Below are 19722 nucleotides of genomic sequence, written 5' to 3'. Positions count from 1 at the left end.
AGCTAGATACATTAACAGGTCTTAATTAATATCTTGATAAGTGTATTGAACTTAGATAAGGCAACACGAATAAGAGGGTATTAACCTCGATCTGTCAATATAAAAGACTAGAACACAATCATCAAGGATCTCTTGTCTACCGCTTGCAAACCTGATTAAGGTAACAAAATCTAATCAATGTCATGACCGTGTAATTGAACTTAAACAAGGTAATATGGTGAGAGGGTATTAACTTTGACCCATTAATCTTAACAGACAGGCTCGCGGCAGCAAGGTCTCGCACGCGCCCCTATCAGTTCAATGATGTCATCACGCTCCTGAGAGAAACGAATAAGACCCGTTCGAAAGATCAGCTCTTAACAGTAGCACGCTGACGTCAAGGACCTGACGGTTAGCAATACGAGGGGTAAGGGTAAGGATCTGTCGAACCTAACATATGTAAATCAATAACTATGAACGTTTAAACAGGACGAGGGAGCTAATAAAGATAATCTAACCAGATTTGAAGCATTGGATAACTTGAGCTATGTCAAAGACAAGCAAAATATTGGACAAAACCTAGAAAATTCTACTTGCAATCTAAGAATACTTGATAACTAGCCGCACAACGATATCAGAATATAAGACTTAACTTAGAAAGTTCTGATAGAGGTCGTAATGATCGGATGATGGTACTCACAAGTTCATCTGAGATCGAAACCGATGCAGCCCTGCGCTAGAAGGAACTCGTCGAAAAAGCTACATTACTCCTACTCTTTTGGCGACGTGGCGCCGAAAGATTGTATTGATTGATCAAGAGATATTTGTTACAATGACTAGGAGTACATATTTATACCCTAGACTAATGACCCCTAGTCAGCTACAATAATGACTTAGTACAAAACTTGCCTAACAATAAATATCTAAACAAAAGGAAATATTAAGATACATGGGCTCTAATTCCCTTTATGTAGAATCCCTCTCGATGAAGCTTCTATCTTGTATCGTCATTAGATTCTTGTTTCCCTTTCCTTTCATACGTGAGCTGTTAACACACAACCTTGCTTCCTCTGTATGAACCTGAACGTGCAGCACTTAGACTCTCTAGGAGTCTCACGTGCTCGATATGTGTGTTTCCTTTCCTTTTAAGAAAAGAATATTCCTTTCCTTATTTCAGGCTTTATGGGATTTTATCGGCCAAAATCCAGTGTCAACAGTAAGCCATATGCAAACGTCAAGGTTGTCAAAAACATCTAGAAAATTTTGATATCATCTGCAAATCTCACCTTCAAGGAAGGGGTAAAAAACAGTTCTATAGAATGCTGGAAGCCGAACGATTGACGATGATGTCCATAGGAACTTAATCAGGAAGGTTTCTCAGATTGTTCTCAGTAATTAGGGTAACAAATGTCATTAGTCAGAATATCTATTAAGAATTCCTCCATTTCAGGCAAACATCATACCATCCAAGCAGAGACATGAAAGATCGGTAGCATGGCAAAAAAAAAAAAGATGCTAATTTGCATCAAGAAAGCTTTTGAAGTATTCATAGAAGAAACAATCAAGTACATTTTCTTATTAAGCAATTTCATCTGGGTGATCACATATCATTTGTTGATTCAGTAATCTCTTGTACAACATGGCAAATTGGCAGAAGCACAAAGAAATTTTAAAACTACTAGCCCTTAATTCAGATATTTATGCAGATATATACCTGCTAAAAAGCTCAAACTTTTGTGTGAGTTATCAAACTTATGGAACCTCTAGGTGTTGCACGCTGATTCAGCTGCATGGCACACTCTATACAGAATCAAATCAATGAAGTCATGGTTTTCTGAGTAGCGATGGACGGTAGTAGTATGCACAGCTTTGTGCCATCTCAATCATTCCTCAAGGACCATTTGTTATATCTTGCCGGGAGCTCCCTGCAAATTTCAAAAAGTGTTTAAGTGGGTGTTTGGATCTTTAGTCTGGACTAAAATTCATGTCACATCGAATATTCGGAGGCTAATTAATAGGACTAAACATGAGTTAATTATAAAACTAATTACACAGATGGAGACTAATTCGCGAGACGGATCTATTAAGTCTAATTAATCCATCATTAGCACATGTTTACTGTAGCATCACATTGTCAAATCATGGACTAATTAGGCTTAATAGATTCGTCTCGCAAATTAGCCTCCATCTGTGCAATTGGTTTTGTAATTAGTCTATATTTAATACTTCTAATTAGTATCTAAACATTCGATGTGATAGAAATTTTAGTAGCTCCTAAAGAACCAAACATCCCCTAAGTATGTTATCAGAGAGTAGTTTGAAGCAGTTACAAAGGCCACAATGAGAAAGGAGGAAATTTTCAGTTGAATAGCAATCCTCATTCCGTACACTGTACATGGACCAATTAAACAGAAAGCAAATGACACAATGGTGAGTGAAAAGAAAACTTTTTGACAGTGCTATATAAAGCCTTTTCAGAATATGGCACAGTTCAGCAGGGGCAATTTGCTTGTATTTCATCTAGACGTTGGACACATATTAAGCTGGATTGACTAAATAGCTCAAGACATGCTCCTGTCGGCAGAGATACCCAGCAAAAAATACAAAAGTGAGACATATAGCACAAAATGGAAAAGGGATAGTTGAAAATGTCAGGATTGTGAAAAATTAATATTGTAAGTTTTGATATCTTTTAGAAGAAGAAGAAGAAGAACCAACGGCAGAGATACCCAGCAAAAAATACAAAAGTGAGACATATAGCACAAAATGGAAAAGGGATAGTTGAAAATGTCAGGATTGTGAAAAATTAATATTGTAAGTTTTGATATCTTCTAGAAATTTCTCCTTCTAACATTCTTCAAAGAGATGCTGAGCATGGAAAGGGAAGAAAATAACTTGGTATGATCTTACCTTAATCATCTCCTTTCCTTTCATACTAACAGCCTTCTCAAGACTGAGTTCTACCTTGGCAAGCATTTCCCGGTACGAAGTTTCTCACCTCTGATTTCCAACGAGCAGAGTATGCAGATTTTGCTCGTCTTACGAAAGCTAACACCATTCGTGCTACAAAACGAGAAAGGGCACGAGAATTGACATGCTGTATACTGTAGCAAACCAATGTAAGCATTTACATAGCAGACCCTTTTTTTATCTCGATTCTGTAAGGCCTCTTCAGGATCGCCACCGCCATGCCCGGCCTCGTGAGCTCAAGCGCGCAGCTGTTGCTCGGTTCGGATGCAGCGACGGCGAATGGAGCGCTTCCGTTACTTGGTGTGGGGGGCTGGTTTGTTCTAGGGCTCGAATGGGATGGACATTTGCTCTATCCTCTGGGACAGACGGCGGGAGGACCGGAGGACAGAGGCGGCGGCGGGCGGCGAGGATGTCGGTGTCGGGGCCGGAGCATGAGCCGATGAGGAGAGGCAACGGCAAACTGGGGGTTTTGTTTGTAAATAATCGGATCGCGTTTATTAATCACGAATTCACGATCCAAATATTTACACATACACCCTTAATTTTGGATCGCGATCAATAATCGCGATTCAAAACAGGGGGTATTTATAAATATTTGGATCGCAACTAATCAGGGTCTATTTGAAAATATTTGGGGGCTTACCTGCAAAAATATTCAGACCGGCGACATGGCAGCCAGCGAGGTCGCGCTGCCGCCGGTGACCTCCGCTATACCCGCCGCCATGGTCCCATGTGAGCCTCCGACGAGTTTCCGCGTGCATCCGCTGGCTCCTGCTCCCCTCTCGCGCCGCCTACGGCCCTCCCTCCAGCGATGCCGCGGTGGCCTGAGATTGCCGGACCTACAGCTCGGTGCTGCAGCACCCGAGCGCGGACGGCGATGGTGGTGACGCTGGCGCGGCCGCGGTGGCGTTTGCTCGTAGCTAGGCTGCTAGCCCTGGCATTGCAGAGTGGGTAGGGCTGGCAGCTTCCAGCTTCCTCTTCTTCACAAGCTACTGAAGGTTGGGGCTGGTGGCGCCGGCTCCGCTCCCCCGTCGCATTCCACTTGCGGCGAGGATGTCGGGACCGTCTACTGATCGGCCGGCGGCCGGTGGTGCTCGCAGCTGCGCACGGACTGCTTTGCCAAGTCCCACAACTGCGTGTGTAGAATGCATCCGCACATACACTCGACCTGACACATTGTAAAATGCTAATTTCCATCAAGAGATTCAAGAGTAGCTTATTCCTCAGGTACTCTGTTCATATGACTGGCGATCATAAAGTTTATTGATTCAGTGATCTTGTACAACATGGCAATGAAGGAGCACAAAAAATTCCACAACTGACGAAGGCCCTATAAGCTCAAACACAGGCCAGCAGCAGTGCAGATACACCTGCTCCAAGTTCGATCAAGAATGATCGGTAGCTTGGCAAATTCGATCTCATCCCACCTTCGTTTATGTTCTTCTAATATACAGAACTAATATGATCATGGTTTCCCGAGGAGAGATGGGCGGTAGAATGCATGGCTTTGTGCCATCTCAATCCTTTCGCGAGGATCATTCATCGTTTCATCCCTCAAGGCTTGGAGAATGTCTCTTGCTGGGAGCTCCCTGCAGATTTGGATAAAGTCAAGTATATATATCAGAAGAGTAATACGAAGCAGGAAAATGCAGGAGTGAGAACTGGTAAAATTTGCACTTAGGCTGTAGTCCTCACTCCTCAAGCCCACTGTAAATTCTCCAGTTATGCAGGGAGCAATGGCGATACAGAGCACAAACCTTTTTATCAATATTCTGTAAAGCCTCTTCAGGATTGGGCATAGTTCAGCTGGAGCAACCTGCTTGTTTTCTTCCGGGTGTTGCACACTTAAACTGGGTTGACTAAGCAGCTCAAAAAATGCACCAACGGCAGAGATACCCTGTCCAATGGAATGATAAAACGATCGTGGTGAAACACACCATGTTAAAAGGAAAAGGGACGGATGCAAAATTCAGGGTTATCAAATATCCAGTAAGCTATGACATCTACTGCAATCTTCGCCTTTCAACATTTGTCAAAGATATTCCCAGAATAAAAATGAACAAAATAAAAAGAACATTGCTATAATATTACCTGAATCATTCCCTTTCCCTTGATACTATCACCCATGTCAGGACTCAACTCTCCCTTGGCAAGCATTTGCCCATACCATGCATTGCGACCTTTTAGGAGAGTTACATAAGTGTCAGCCAGCAGAGGACCAGCAAGTTTCTCAGGTTGTTCTGTTAACAAGTGAGTAATGAATATCATCTCTGACGTGCAATGAGCAAAATATACAGATTTGCTTGTTGCACTCTCATTTGTTAAAGCTGCCACCATTCCTGAAACATAAAGAGAAATATGGTGAAACAGGAACTGAAAAAACGTAGTAAAACAAAGAGATACTATCCTATTTGTCCTCTATATCCCTATTTCAAGATTTTCCAATTCGATTGTTTTTTAATTAAAATTCTTAGGTACCCTTCTGATTTTAGTGTAACCCACCCTGCCAACCATACTCTGTTAAGGCAAGAAGTCATGGTAATGGCCAGATTGGTGACTGTTAAACAGATCAACTAACTTTTTAAGCATAAAAGACTTCCATGTTTGATATGCTTTCTTCAACATCGAGTAGAATCCCAATTACACTAATGTTGTCAGCTAATGAAAATGGAGAGATTAGTTTTACCAGCGCCAATTGCATAGACATTCTTCAGGCCACCCATCACCTCATGAGTGACAAGATCACTGTTGTCCCAGACAATGAAATGTGGCTGCCTCAAAAACTTAGCAAGAGGCTTCCTCCACTTGTTGGATCCACAGATTCGAGCGTTTGCGTATTCTTTGTTATAAATTTCTGAGGCGATGTTTGGTCCTCCAAGATAGAGTATATTCTCAGTTGGAACTCCAGCTGCATTGTTTTTCTAAAAAATATCAGCCTGTACTGTTGAGTTCAAATACGCAGGTCAAGCATTAAGCAGTCACACAAAAACTTATATGTTTCAACCAGGTGCATGTCAAGATCAAGACCATTCTTTCTACTAGTTGCTAAGCACCATGTCATGATCATGATCAAGGGCATTGAAGATAAGCACCTTGTCATGATCATGCCATAAATATACAACCTTGGTGTGTTTGACTTTCTGGTGCACGTAAAACACATCATAATGGTAAATAAAGAAATGGAATAGACAAGTAAACACATCAATGAGAATTCAATCCTGCCATCAAATGGAGCCAAAAGAATTGTTGGTGAGAGCATATCCTCAAACTAACTGTGTTAAGCAGCTAATGGCATAATTGTGGAGGTTATCTGGTTATGGTAACAGACAGGTAATAAATAGGTCTAATGTGCTCCTGTACCTGTAAATGGGTAACTATGGTCTATGGTAGGCAACCTACTAAAGTAATTAGCATGTACTATAGAAATAAGGCGTGTTTGTCAAATATTATGCAGTACACAGATGAGCTTTCCACATGACAGCATTTTGTACACGAATCAAACATTGTGCTATTTAATCATTACACTGGTAAATAGCCAAGTACTACAAACACTTTGATCAAGCAGCTTATGCATGTCACAGTTATAAATCTTTTTTTGGCAACCAAGACCATTCAACTCCTTCAGAAACTAAATGATCGAATCTTTCAGTTTAAAATAGACATGGACAAAAAAAGAGACGAGAGATTCTTACTTGCTGAACTAATCATTTGAGTGGGTGTAATGATATGAGGAATCGGATCCAATGAGGCTTCTATCCCCTTTGCCAGGGAAATTATTACCGGAACACTGATCCTCTCCTTCCAATACTTACTGATCTCCTCAAACACCTCCCTTGTCTCGGTGGATGGCACTCCATTCACCACAATGTCAGCATCCCAGACGGCTTCCTGCAGGTTGGTGACGACCTTCAGAGGGCAGAGCGGTGTTTCGATCATGTTCAGACAGAATCCATCCTTCAATATCTCATCAGCATACAATGTCCGATCCCCGAGCCGTGCCTCGACATACTTCAGGTAGGCACAGCGGCGAATGAGGCGCCTTAGAACGTCCTCCCTCGAGTTGATCACCTCGAAGAGATGCTCTGCAGTGGACCGGTCGACTGTCCTCCCCGGGCGACGCCAAATCCTTATCTGCACCTTCTCCCGGAAGTGGCCATAGGCGTCCTGCAGAAGAGCAGCAAAGACACTGCCCCACGCGCCAGCACCGACGCTGACGATCTTGAGCAAGTCTCCCTCCGACTTGCCGAGCAGCCGGCGCAGCTCGTCCAGCCGCTCCTCAGTGCCATTGGCACCGTGCACCGATCCATTCATATGCACGCTCCCAACCATCTCTCTCGCAATTGATCAGAATTCAAAAACCACTCAAACCAGTATACCTATAGCAGCTGAGCTCGCACGTGTGTGTGCTCTCAGAGGCAATTAATCGAACACCTTGAGCGTGACGCAGTCCTAGCCGCCCAGGATAAAATTCCTGCATCACCCAACGACTCCGCCACGCGCGAAATCGCTTCAAACGCCGCTCACCCACTGCGGACCAACACAACACCCCCCGATCTTCCCCTCAGAAAATTCCGAGAACTGGTCATCCACCACCACCTACAACCACAGAACGCCAAACACAATCAAGCACAGTCAATAAACCGCGGCACCGATGCAGGGATAAGTAAGGGGATCAACGCCAGTAAAGCAAGCAGCCGCCATTACGTCGCCACCCACCTCCAGCTCAAGGATCCCGGGGGCGCAGCTGGCCGGCAGCCGGCACTGGGGCGCGGCGCGGCGGGCAAGGTCGGGGTGGGTGGCGGATGGAAGTATGCAACGGCCCGAGACTGGATTGGAAGCAAGCGCTCGATCGGCTTGGATAAGTAGATGGGGGCGGCCCGGAGGTGGGTGGAGGCATTAATGGAAATGGATGGCGCCAACCATGCGGTGCCCGCCATTAATGAGCACGCGAGCGAGGTGTGGGAGTGGAAGTGGAGTGGGGGAGGAGGGGGACAAGCCTGTGCTTCGCTCGCTGTTTCCCGAGCTGGCCGTGCACTCCTGCTCTGCTCGCTTTGCTTTCGCTTTCGCTTTCCCTTTCAAGGAGACGATGATGGAATGCAAGCTTGATCTCTAGTTTCGTATTCGTTGAACTTAATAAAATTACAACCTTATGGAAATATATTCGACGCAAATATGTACATGATCCAGTCCAGGATGAGCATGACTAGACTACAAGGCTTCTGCCTGGCAGAGGGTGCTGAAGTGGACTGAGATCTGATTTCTGAAACTGCACTGCGACACCGATGCGCCAGCGACGACGATAGAGACAGGATATTGGATATCCCGAAACCAGCAACAGATCGAGAAAGTCGAGCATTCATCTCCGACTCTCCGAGACTCCGACCTAAAAGATAGCATTGGCCTTGGGCGTAGCCTCCTGTAGTCCTCTGTGCTCATCGATTGATCGCTGACACTGACGCAGCGGCATACGTAGGAGATGGGAGCAGCATCGGCGAGTATCGCTGTCGTCTTCCCTGCAGCCGCTTTCTCAACTCGGTGAAGTGAAACATGCCGACGTGCCTCTCAGGCACATTCATGCATGTAGGCGAGCTTCTTTCTTGGTTGTCAGTTGCAACCACCAGCCCACCACTATGCCAGCACAGCTCGGAGATCAATCAGATCGTAGCAGCAGTCGGCTGATGCAGACCTAAGTAGGTTTCATCAAATCCAGTGCAGTTAGTTAATCCCCTCGCGTGCAGAGATTGATGGAGATTGCTGAAGCACACGCGGGGGGAGTTCAGAGCTGCTCACAATCTTTCGGTGAGTGAACAGAGAGTTTCAGAAATGTGAGATTTTTTTTTAAAAGTTAGCCATACTTGGCATGTTGTTTGCCGTTCAAGTGTATTGGGCCTTGGGCCTAGCTAGCCATGTATTTGAGAGACTCGACTAAAAGATAGGCCCATGTTAGGCTCGCTTTCTCAGGCCCACTAGTCCCACAGCCCACGTCGCAATCGAACCTAAAGGGAACCCAAACCTGTGGCGCAACCGACCCGGACCGGACCCGATGTCGCTGGTCGCCTACGACGCCTCTTCCGATGAGGAAGACGCCGGCGAGCCTCCCGCCGCCGCGGCGCCCTCCCCTGCACCCGTAGCCTCCTCCATCGGGCCGCAGCCCAGGCCTCCGTCTCCTTCGACCGCGTTGGGTGCCGCTCCTCAGCCTACCCCGCCGCTGCCGCCGCCTGCACCCAGCCAGTAAGTCCTCTCTGCCTTGTCTCTCTAGGGTTTCGCTCGTGGGAACGGGGATTGCTTGGCAGGTGACCAGCTCGCGGGGCAGGCTGATTGAGTGTGCTGAAATAAACCTGAAGCTACTGGCTATCGACTCACCGTTGTAATCTTGCATCAGTGCTAGTGAAGGTCCGGTTCGAAATGATAATTGGCATGCATGCTTTGCATATTTTGCAATGTGCTCCTTTAATTGCTGGGATTTATTTATGCAACTTCAAAACTATGAAGAGAGTTCTGTATATGAGGGCATCATTCATCAGGATATGCTTCAGAAGTGATATGTAGCACAGCGTCCGCCCTTCTCTTTAGAAATCAGGGCAGACACCTCCACTTTTACTCTCTTTTTTGTATCAAAGTATCAGTATGCAGTTTGCAAAAGCTTAGAGGCACTAAAGGTAAGTTAAACTAAGCAGTGTAACTACAACGATAAAGCTTGTTGAGGGAAATCTCGTAAACCACAACGATGTGTCTATTTTGCAATATTTGGAATGTTTAATGATGGCTTTTAAATTCAACAAACCTTCAATGGGGTGCTTTTTGTTTGTGATGAAAGAACTGTATGTGAACATGTCCACTTCTGAAATAATGTATTTCTTCACTATTGGTGCTAAATTGGATTCTGCAGAGCCCTGCCTCTTAATGCTACCATAATTTGATGATGATTATGTTGCTTTTCTACTTTAGCATTCCAATATAAATCAATCTAGAACTATACTGACATAAGACACAGCCAATTTGTTGGGATGAAGCACTGAGCCACTAGTAGATTATATGCTTGTTATGCTCCCTTTGCACGGCCATTTGGAAAATGGGAAAAAGTGGAATTCCTTGCAGGGCAAGTTGGATTATTAGATGTCCTGTGCGGTACTGTTTTATTGTGCAAAAAGATTGCAAGTGATGTTGGATCTAAAGCAGTCACTACCCTGCTGCATTTCATCTCCTTACCGTATTGCATTTGAATTTACTTCCCTTGTTATACTTCATTGCCCCCTCCTTCATATTGGTGCCTGGTATGTTTGTTTCATCCAGATTTCTTATATCAGTTGTATGCATGCTGAATTGTTGTTACTTGTCTGATTTGCTAAATGCAAGTACATTACTACCAGTCCTCCCTGCCATACTTTCTAGGTTTGATATGGTACTGGCAATTTCTTAACTTCTTGATTTTGTCTTTTTGCTCCAGGAACATAGCACCCATTAGTTCGAGTAATGTCTCCCTGCCCACACCATCATTAGACCTACCAGATGTTGCAGATCTCTTTGCTCCCCCTACAGAGAATGCATCAAGGAAGAGAGAATCAAATGGATCCGCGCTTCATGACTCACGCAGTAAATTTCCAAGGACGCAACCACAACCCCAAGTTGTAAGAAGTGCTGCAGGGAACGCTCTAATTCCTCCGCAGCTTCGTGGAAGGTTAGTCATTTTTCCCCTTTTCCTATCTCTTTGGTGTCATGCGGGACCAATCTTATTCTGTGTTTTTCTCGCCCCTCATGTCCACAATAAAATGCTTTCAGTGAACTAAAGCATATGGGCCCAGTCCCAGAGTGTTTTTTTTTGCCAATTATTCACATTATATATTTTCTATCCCTAAGCAATGCTTATTTTTTGGTTACTGCTTCACAGGAGCAACGTTGTTACTGAAGATATGAGCAAACTGTTTGTGGCTAAACGAAAAGAGTAGCATATTTTAACACTCTGCAAACCTGAACCTCTGTTTGGATTTCATCGGCACATGTACTGGTCCCCATAGCCCCATGGATGCGTGGGCATGATCCAAGGATGTTGCTTAATCCTAGAGAAGAAGTTGCTAATGGTACTGCAACCTAGATTCCCAGACCACAGTGGGTTGTTGTCAGATTCGGACGATCGGTTGGTGCTAGTGCTCACTTGCATCTGCGGCGCAACGATGCTACATGCCTGATGTTGGATGCATGTAACTCTGTTATGACAAACTAGATGCTGTCACCCTGGTAGGAGTTAGGACTAGATGCAACTCTTGGTGAGATTGTGTATTCTGCCCTGTTCCAGTGCCCGGTTAGCCTTGTTTTGAAACATGCGTGCATTATCCACTGTGCTCTAGTTTGGGTTTTGAGATCACTGAGTACTTGAGTTGATAAAGCTTTTATGCGAGGAAGGAATGTTGCAAACTAGTTCTCTTAAGATTATGTTAGCAAACGGTGCTCTACCATCGTTCTCCCGCACCATTCACTCAGACTGGGAATTTAGCAATGTCAGGGAGAGAATTTGTTTCACAACGATCTTGGCCGTATTCGTTAATTTTCATAGATGGAAAGAGTCGTATCCACGAGCAATTTCAACTTTACTAAATTTATTTTCGCCGAGCGCGTGAAATTTGTTTTTCCCACAAAAAAAAGGTATTTTCGCGCTCTCGCCGAAAAAATGGGTCCGAAAATTTCCATCAAATTCATTTCTTCCCTCCAGAAAGACGAGCGGGAGGGAAGAAGAGGCGGCGCGGTTTTGGCTTCCCGAGCACGCTTCTCCCGCGGCGCTTGCTTTGGAACGCGCGCCTCCCTGGCGCAGCGCACTCATCATCTACCCCCCATTCCTCGCATTACCAATCCACCGCATCGAACCCCGAATCGCTCGCTCCCTTGCTCGCTTTATCAATGGCTGATTAGTGCCGAAGCGAAGACGCGACACCATTCAACTCCGGCCTTACTCCGGCCTCCCCTCCAAGGCTCGAACGAAGGTAGAATCCCTTCGTTTCCCCGCAATATTTTTCGCGGATTTTTTGCTAGTATTTTGATCGCGTTCTCCGCCGCCGCCGCCGCCGAATCGTTCGTCCCTTGCCGCGTGCGTGGGGGATTTTGATCGAACCCTCTGATTGTGCCTTCTGGATTGCTCCACCTCCACCCCAACTCCTTTCCCACTCTCCGTGGTCCGTGCACTCCACCCTATCCCCTACTTCCAAGTTCCAGCCCTGAACTCAATCCCCTCCCCCGTTTACACGGAACCGGCCGGCGTTTGATATGATTCCTCTTATCGGCGATTGCTGTGTGATGAGCGCAACGTGCGTGAGATTGTCATGCAGACACTTTTATGAAGCTAGTACTTGTGATTGCTTCAACAAGATCGTAGTCGCTATCACTACTTGTGCTTCAATCTTCAGACATAAGATTACTCTGTGTAGTTGTTATTGATGCTGTTATGAAGTACTGCGTCATTACTGATTTATAGGATGATCAAGGTGTTGCGTTCTTCAATGTCCTTTAGGATTCACCACTAGATGCTGTTTTGTTATCTAAACTCTGTGGTTCTGATGTCTAATATTTTTTTTACCTGGCAACAACTGATTACTGTGTTGCGGTTGCACAGTCAAGTCTTGGCAAAGCTTTTAGCTGTCTGGATTCCATTTTTTCAGAAACAACACAAATATGGATACACGTTGTTTTATTAACACTATCTGCTCTGAATCCCAGCATTTCAACCCCTTCCTACTGCCTACCACATTAAAGTTTGCAGCCACCACTACTTATCTTGAAACTCTGCTTGCAGTTGGCTGTGTTGCCATATTTCTCCATACTCCTGGACAGGACAATATGTGTCATTTATCTTTCTTGTAATCAGAAATTTTCTGTGGGTGTGAATATCTGCAGTTGAATACTTTTGCAGCTTGAAAGTGTTTCTTTCATTCATGCAGTTTTGGTTTATGCATCACTCAACCATTTGAGTTTGATAATATTTTCAGCACTCAGTATCATGTCCAGATTTTGTTAACAATTGGATAGTCAGATCACGATTTGTCTGGTGTTGGTAACTCTATTCACCATTTTGATTTTGTAGGTTCTGCTTGCCTATCTATGTTATCCATTACAGCTTGGGTACAATGAGTAGTGCAAGAGTTCCAGGAAGGTTAGATTACCTTAATTCACAGGAGCCTGGTGATGAATCACAGGCCACTGCTATTGACACTGTGGAAAGACTGCTAGTAGAAGATGATATAGAAACTTCTCAGAAAACAAGCACTGACCCGATTAGTGGGATAAAGCCAGCTTCTATATTAGGCACAAAAGTGGCTCAGTGCCTGGCCCAAAGGGCTGAGTACAATAGCCCTCTCCAAAAGTCAGGTATTTTTGACTGGGCTGATAATCCAAATAATGATGAATGCACAGCCATTATGATTTCCAGGAAAAAACAAAGGATCCATGCTAACACTCAAGTGAAGCATTTGGCCTCCCAGAGATACTGTGGCAATGGATCAAGTACCAGGGCTGGGTTCATATCAGATTGTATTGGTGGTGTCTCAGGCGTGGATTCTTTCAAGAAGCCAGAACCTGTTGGTTCTACAGATGATTTATATGAAGCATATGATATTGGGCCATGTACTCAGATGGCAGCTGAAGCCATGGAAGCATTGTCCAATGCATCAACTGTCAATTATGTTGTCAGGGATGAGGCACATCCTGAAAGTTCTATTCTCGGAACAAATTTGGGAAAAGAAAGCAAAGCTGATAAGATATGTTCAGTTGAATCGCAAATTCAAAAGCGAATCGTTGGAAGTTCAAGCTCTTTGAAAAAGCATCCCAGAAAGTCAAAAAACATGAAGAACCCAAAACAAATGGCAGGGAAAGCAAAAGGAAATGTGGACTGTGGCAGCATTCAAGGAGCCATAAATCATGAGGTGTCAGAAAGAACCAAGGGATCTGGTGCAAGTGATTCAAATATTCTAGGTTCTCATGCTGTAATCCACCCTAGAGGGAAGAGGACCTATATGTTTATCTCAAGAAGCTCGAAAGTTCAATTCAATAAAGTTGGCAGCTCAACTACATTTACATCCAAAAGTACAGAAGTAGCAGACTCATCGACAGCAAAACCAGTTAGCACATGTGGCCTTGATTTCAACAAGCATGCCAGAGTGGAAAAACAATCCACATCTGCACAAGAAGGTCATAACTCTAGCTTGACAAGCAGGGTACCACTGAGAGAGATAAATAGCACAGGCCCCCAGTCTAGGACACAGATGTCAAAGAAACCACCGAAGAGAGGCCTTCTGAAATCACCAAATTCCAGAGAACTTGCCAGTCTGTTCAGAAATGAAGCATCTCCAGTTTTACAATCAAGCAGGCGAAGAAGAAATATGTCCAAAGTCCGTGTTCTGTTCAGCCAAAGCATGGACAAGGAAACCATCAAAATGCAAACGAAGGTAGTTTCTGAACATATTAGTTTTACATATGAAACCAGTATTTAGAGGTGTGTTGATGGTGGTTTGGTTTCCATCTTATAAATTTTTTTGGACGTTGGCAGATACTGATATACTTTGGAGTACCTGCAGCGACAACTATTAGAGAGGCTACACACTTTGTTGCTGAAAAGTTTGCCCGTACAAGGAACATGCTGGAAGCAATAGCTATGGGGATACCTATAGTCACACCATCATGGCTTCAATGCTGTGGAGAAGCAAGGTGCTTCATTGATGAAAAGAAATACATTATGAGGGATATGAAGAAGGAAAAGGAACTAGGCTTTAGCATGCCTGTCTCACTAGGCAGAGCCTGTGAAAAACCATTGCTTGAGGTTTGCCTCTAATTTCTTAGCTGTGAAGAATCCAATTGAAATGGAAAAATGAATGGTGATGGAGGACAATTGTATTTTATTTTATGTCAAGATAGCTTTCAACTTACAGTATATTTTTATGGCATTCCTTTTGAATACTTATACCATCTTAATGTTTCCTGAGCTTTCCAAAATCCATTTTAGGGTAGAAGAGTACTGGTCACACCAAATGCCAAGCCTAGCAAGGAGCTCCTGAAAAGTTTAGTAGTGGCAGCTCGTGGTCAGGTATGGAATTGGGACATCTGATCCTATTGTCCTTGTAGATTGGTAGTCTACCCACCATTGCATTCATTTATCAACTATAGCCATTAGGCAAAGTAGGAAAGATATCATCATATTAGTTTCTGTTTTACATGCCACAATAATTTTGTATGACCTCAATGCATGCTAGAATTCATCTTGGTTACATTATTTTCATTGGCTAATCTGCTTTAATGCTAATTAAATTTCCTCAGCCATCAGAGAGAATCACAGCCTCTACAATGAAGAACAAGAATTTTGAGGGGGCTTTTGTCATCTCTTGTGAACAAGACCACAGTGTCTGTATGCCATTAATTAAGAGTGGTACATGTGATGAATTTTCTCTCCCAAAATATATCTCTGTTGCTTGTTCCATTTCATGCAATCTCAGGGAATAAGTTCTGTGCAATTGTTGCAGGTCTCCAAGTGTTTGACTCGGAGCTTCTGCTGAACGGTATCGTCACTCAGAAGCTAGAGTTTGACAGGTAGTGCTAGCACTTTTAACAGTGTAGGGTAATGTTGTTTCTTGAACATTTTTATTTGCAGCATCAATGGAATCAATCCTGCCTTTTAACGAAATGGTGTCTTTTGTGTGGCAGGTTTCGCCTTTTCCATTAAAAAACAACCATTTGAGCAAGATCTGAATAGTTTTGGTACTGCGCAAGGCAAACAGAGCACCTGTGTACATATGCATCCTTTTCTTTCTCCAGCTAATCTTATATATGATCCCTTGCGCACTCTTTCCTGTGTTTATCGTTGGAGCCTCTGGCCCTTACCATGACCCCGTGCTCTCGATTGGCTCATGGCACACACACCATGTGCGATTTTGGAGTTCTTTTATGGCTCTGCATGTTAGCCTATGGTACTATGTAGTTACGACTGGATACATGATTTATCAGTGTCATTCTGCCCTCGAGTCTATTCAGAATTGTCGTAGAACCAATCAAGTTGGGTGGCATTGTCATGAGAGAGCAGTATGCATGTAAGGATTGGAATTGCAGTCCATGTGATCAGCTCATGGTGTCTCTGATACCGTATTGAACGAGAAATTTGTCAAGCACTAATGAATTTTTCCGTTCACCTACTCTAATCAGTTCCCCTATAAGATATCGTTTGATATTTCTAGGAATGAATACGAACGTCGAGGCGATTTCTGTACTACAGGATACGGTCAAATGTGGGGCGAAGTGTGGCTCTTCTTACTTATACCATCCAGATTCTGAATGTAGTCGGCAGCTTCTTTTCTTCTGAGATGGCCAGTTAGTGTTAGGATAGCTGTGCATCGGGAACAGAAGGCTTCAGGAACCACATATCCTCAGGCGTCCATGGAGAGTGAGAGCAGTGACATCCACAACTTTGATCCTGCGACGATGTAGTAGGTTGGGATTAGGAGGCAACAGGAACTCAAGACCCTAGAGGTCAGCAATTCCTTCGGAACCAACATGTGGGTCTGGTTGTGATACTTGGAGTGTGTCTGGACCGCACCAGCATGTGCCACAGTGTGGACTTCTCCATGGTAGTTAGAACCTGTGCACGGAAGTAATAATAGGACACTGTGCTCCAACGGATTTATATCTAGGAAATAGGAATTGTACAAACTTTTGTATGTTGCATTGTGGGACACCTGATGATTGATTATTGTACTTTTCGTACTGCCGTAGCTTCGACTTTCATCTTGTGATCGATGTGTTAGTACTTGTTGCCTGCAAAGATCTTCAGCTGAAGAACACAAATGTTGTATTCCTGTACTCGCAAGATATGATTATTGCTAATTCATTGTTGAGCTTTTACTAAACCTGATAAGCATATATATTTTTTTCGTTACTATCACCGTGTCCACTGGTATGGTAGGTTTCTATGGCATTTCAAGTTATGAATATTACAATCAAATACTCCCTCCGTTCCAAATTATTGGTCATTTTAGCTTTTCTAGATTCATACATATTATTATGCATCTAGACATATACTATATCTAGATGCATAGCAAAAACTATACACTTAGAAAAGCTAAAACAACCTACAATTTGGAATGGAGGAATAGAAGCTAGGCCTTGTACCGCGAGATACGATCACCAACCGATAAGGTCGATGGAGAGCAAGTGCAATAATGATACGCCCCCCTTTGTTATAAATGAAAGACACATGTCCCTTTACCACATATATCTCACTATATCGCTCAAAGATATATGTTGTGGTACCTTGGAGGGAGGGAGGAAGAGGGAGGGAGCTGTTATGATGGAGTGGGTTGGGAGTAGGAGGCACCGGGAACCACAGCCTCTCTTTAGCCTCAATTTATGTAGAATCAACGTGAAGGTAAATATTATGAACTGGAGCCATATGCGATTGCTCATCAACGTCACCCATCGGGCTCTCACAACTCAGGACTCATGACCGCCTAGACCTGACTAGTGTCTTGGGATCACCTGACCAGCGCGAAGACATGCACGAAGCATCGTGCGACACACCACTGCAATGTGAGGCTGCTTCGTCTCCATGGTGGTTAGAGCTTGTGCACGGGACAGGCAGGAACGTAGGGAATGCAACGCTTGCCCTTGATGGTCGATGCATGGCTGACATATGACACCGGCCTCCAGCGGATATCTCGGAGAGTAATACAACTCTAACCGCTTTGTAACTCTCTAGCATTTACTCATAAATCTTTAATTTTATTTTATTAGTTGAAATAAGTGGACCACGTCTAATTAATCCAACAGTCCCTTACTCCTCTATTTAATGGGTGTCCAGAAGTGACATCGACGAAATGTACCCCTAATAATGTTTCAAGAGATGAACATAACAACCCGAGCCCATGAACTTAGCTGGTATAATATGATAGACTATGAGGTCAGTGGGAAATGGAGAGAAATAGTGGCAATCTTATGCCCGCCAATGGTATAGACGACCACTTTTGGCCCATTGCATGCCTTCATTATGTACAAGCAGTTCTATGGGCCCCTTGGTTTATGTGACTTCTTCTTGTACTACTCCTTAAAGATCCATTTTGTTGTCCTTTTATAATTTCTCCTGTAATATTGGCATTGTTCATCAATGATCGGACTAGAAACATGCCGTTTAATAACTCATATTACTTAGTTTGTGTCATCAATATTAATTTATGGCACTATATATTTTTAAATATACATGTTATAGAAATACACCATGCAAAGTGAAAACTGCATATATAAATGGCCTACACCCGGCGTGCGTGTTCGACCTAGAGCCATGCAAAAAAGAGAGTAGAGACATCGCCTTACTCATTTAGCAACCTCCTCCTGGTTTGAACAGGCTTAGCAGGCTCTATTGAGTTGCTGGGAGCCTGGGAGTGAACACAAACTTACTCATGAAGTCGCGAGAAAGACATAGGAAATAGCATCGAGTAACTCCAAGTTAAAGTTGGGAACCATACAAGATATAATGCAGCTGGTGGGACTAGGAGGCATCAGGAGCCATATTCCCAGTGGAATGCAACGTCTTTTAGAAGACCAATATGAATACGGCCATCTGTGCTTGGCCTATCAAGCGGAGCCCGGATCACATCTGGACGGGACTAGCTTGGGTTTCAGGGATATGAGGCTCAGTACAGTGCTAACTTCCGCCAAATGGCTTGGCGGCGTCGTCTCCTTGTCTATAGCAAACACTTTGGGTCTTTGACCTGGGACATGCCGCAAGCAAAATCTCAGCAAGAAGGATGGGTGGCCGGTGCCAGGAGATGACCAAGTGTTGTCGGTTGTGATCATTAGGATGCGCACGCTGTAAGATGGTAAAGGAGTTGCAGTTTTTTTTTTTCAGTGCAGCGACCCCCGACACGCAGGAGGTAGCCCAGCGCTTAACGCTTAAGCATTCAAACATATATTGTTGGTGCATGATCCATGACTGTCACCGCCAGGAGCTACAGGCCTACAGTTTTCTCTCTCGGAGTACAGCGTCATGCACGGTGTCATGCTCTCGTACATATGTATCTGTATGGAGATACTTTACGGTGTTGGCATACAGCGTCATGGGTTAATAAGAACAGATTTGCTACTCCTCAAATGCTTGATTTTTAATATCTCTCAATCACCCAACATTATACTATAAATTGAATTGGGGATTGCAATTTGAGGTTAGGGTTTGAGGATGGGGGATTTACCTATGGCCTTCGGGTCTAGAGGGAGCTCTGAAGAGGCTTGCCGGCCAGCGGTGGAGGTGGGAGAGACGGCGGTGAAGCGAAGGCGGCGTGGGCGCTGCGGGAGCCACGCAATGGGGGATCCCGGTGGGCAGCGGATGCGGCTGGGGAGTATGGGCCAAACGGATTAGCATTGGGTGGCAGAGGCGGCAGAGGCCGTCGGAGCCGAGCGAGAGGTGGCGGCGGCGAGGGAGTCGCGCGACTCTGCGTGAGGAAGATGAATGGGAGAAATAGAAAGAAGAGAGAAGGAAAGAAAGGGTGGATATAGATCCGGATGTAGATCCAACAATTTTAGGGAGTGATAGAGAGAAAAGCAAATCTCAAACGTTTGGTAAGTAGACAATCCTAATAAAAATTCCATCAAAGTTACCATTTGAGAGGCACTTAAATATTGGTGGAGGTACTTTTTAATATGAAGGGCGGTGAAAAGATAATTTTGTATGATATGGTAATACACGTAAATGGAGGACAAAAATATCTTGATATTATTAACTGCTGCAAAAATCATACAGTAGCAGTGTGGTACCAA

The 19722-nt window shown here is 44.2% G+C and overlaps 3 protein-coding genes across 3 annotated transcripts; 2 read left to right on the top strand and 1 right to left on the bottom strand.

Moving 5' to 3' along the window:
* Positions 1-4139: 4139 nt before the first annotated feature.
* On the bottom strand, positions 4140-7858 carry LOC101753420 (probable glycerol-3-phosphate dehydrogenase [NAD(+)] 1, cytosolic). Its single transcript, XM_004971158.2, has 6 exons — positions 7666-7858; positions 6642-7545; positions 5636-5857; positions 5041-5288; positions 4707-4846; positions 4140-4538 (listed from the first exon to the last, which is right to left on the bottom strand). The coding sequence occupies exons 2-6, from the start codon at positions 7276-7278 to the stop codon at positions 4415-4417; spliced, it is 1371 nt and encodes a 456-aa protein (XP_004971215.1). The 5' UTR covers positions 7279-7545; positions 7666-7858; the 3' UTR covers positions 4140-4414.
* Positions 7859-8964: 1106 nt separating this feature from the next.
* Positions 8965-11364, top strand: LOC101753018 (vegetative cell wall protein gp1). Its single transcript, XM_004971157.3, has 3 exons — positions 8965-9180; positions 10397-10627; positions 10838-11364. Exons 1-3 carry the CDS (start codon positions 8993-8995, stop codon positions 10893-10895), a joined length of 477 nt encoding a protein of 158 aa, XP_004971214.1. The 5' UTR covers positions 8965-8992; the 3' UTR covers positions 10896-11364.
* Positions 11365-11728: 364 nt separating this feature from the next.
* LOC101752606 (mediator of DNA damage checkpoint protein 1) lies at positions 11729-16057 on the top strand. The gene is made up of 7 exons (XM_004971156.3): positions 11729-11924; positions 13019-14378; positions 14480-14749; positions 14933-15013; positions 15244-15352; positions 15447-15513; positions 15628-16057. The coding sequence occupies exons 2-7, from the start codon at positions 13062-13064 to the stop codon at positions 15644-15646; spliced, it is 1863 nt and encodes a 620-aa protein (XP_004971213.1). The 5' UTR covers positions 11729-11924; positions 13019-13061; the 3' UTR covers positions 15647-16057.
* The last annotated feature ends 3665 nt before the right edge of the window (positions 16058-19722 follow it).

The sequence above is a fragment of the Setaria italica genome, chromosome V, assembly GCF_000263155.2.
Source record: "Setaria italica strain Yugu1 chromosome V, Setaria_italica_v2.0, whole genome shotgun sequence".
In the NCBI taxonomy this organism is placed as follows: Eukaryota; Viridiplantae; Streptophyta; class Magnoliopsida; order Poales; family Poaceae; genus Setaria; species Setaria italica.
Note: the sequence above shows the minus strand (reverse complement) of the source record. Positions and strands in the feature narration are given on the sequence as shown.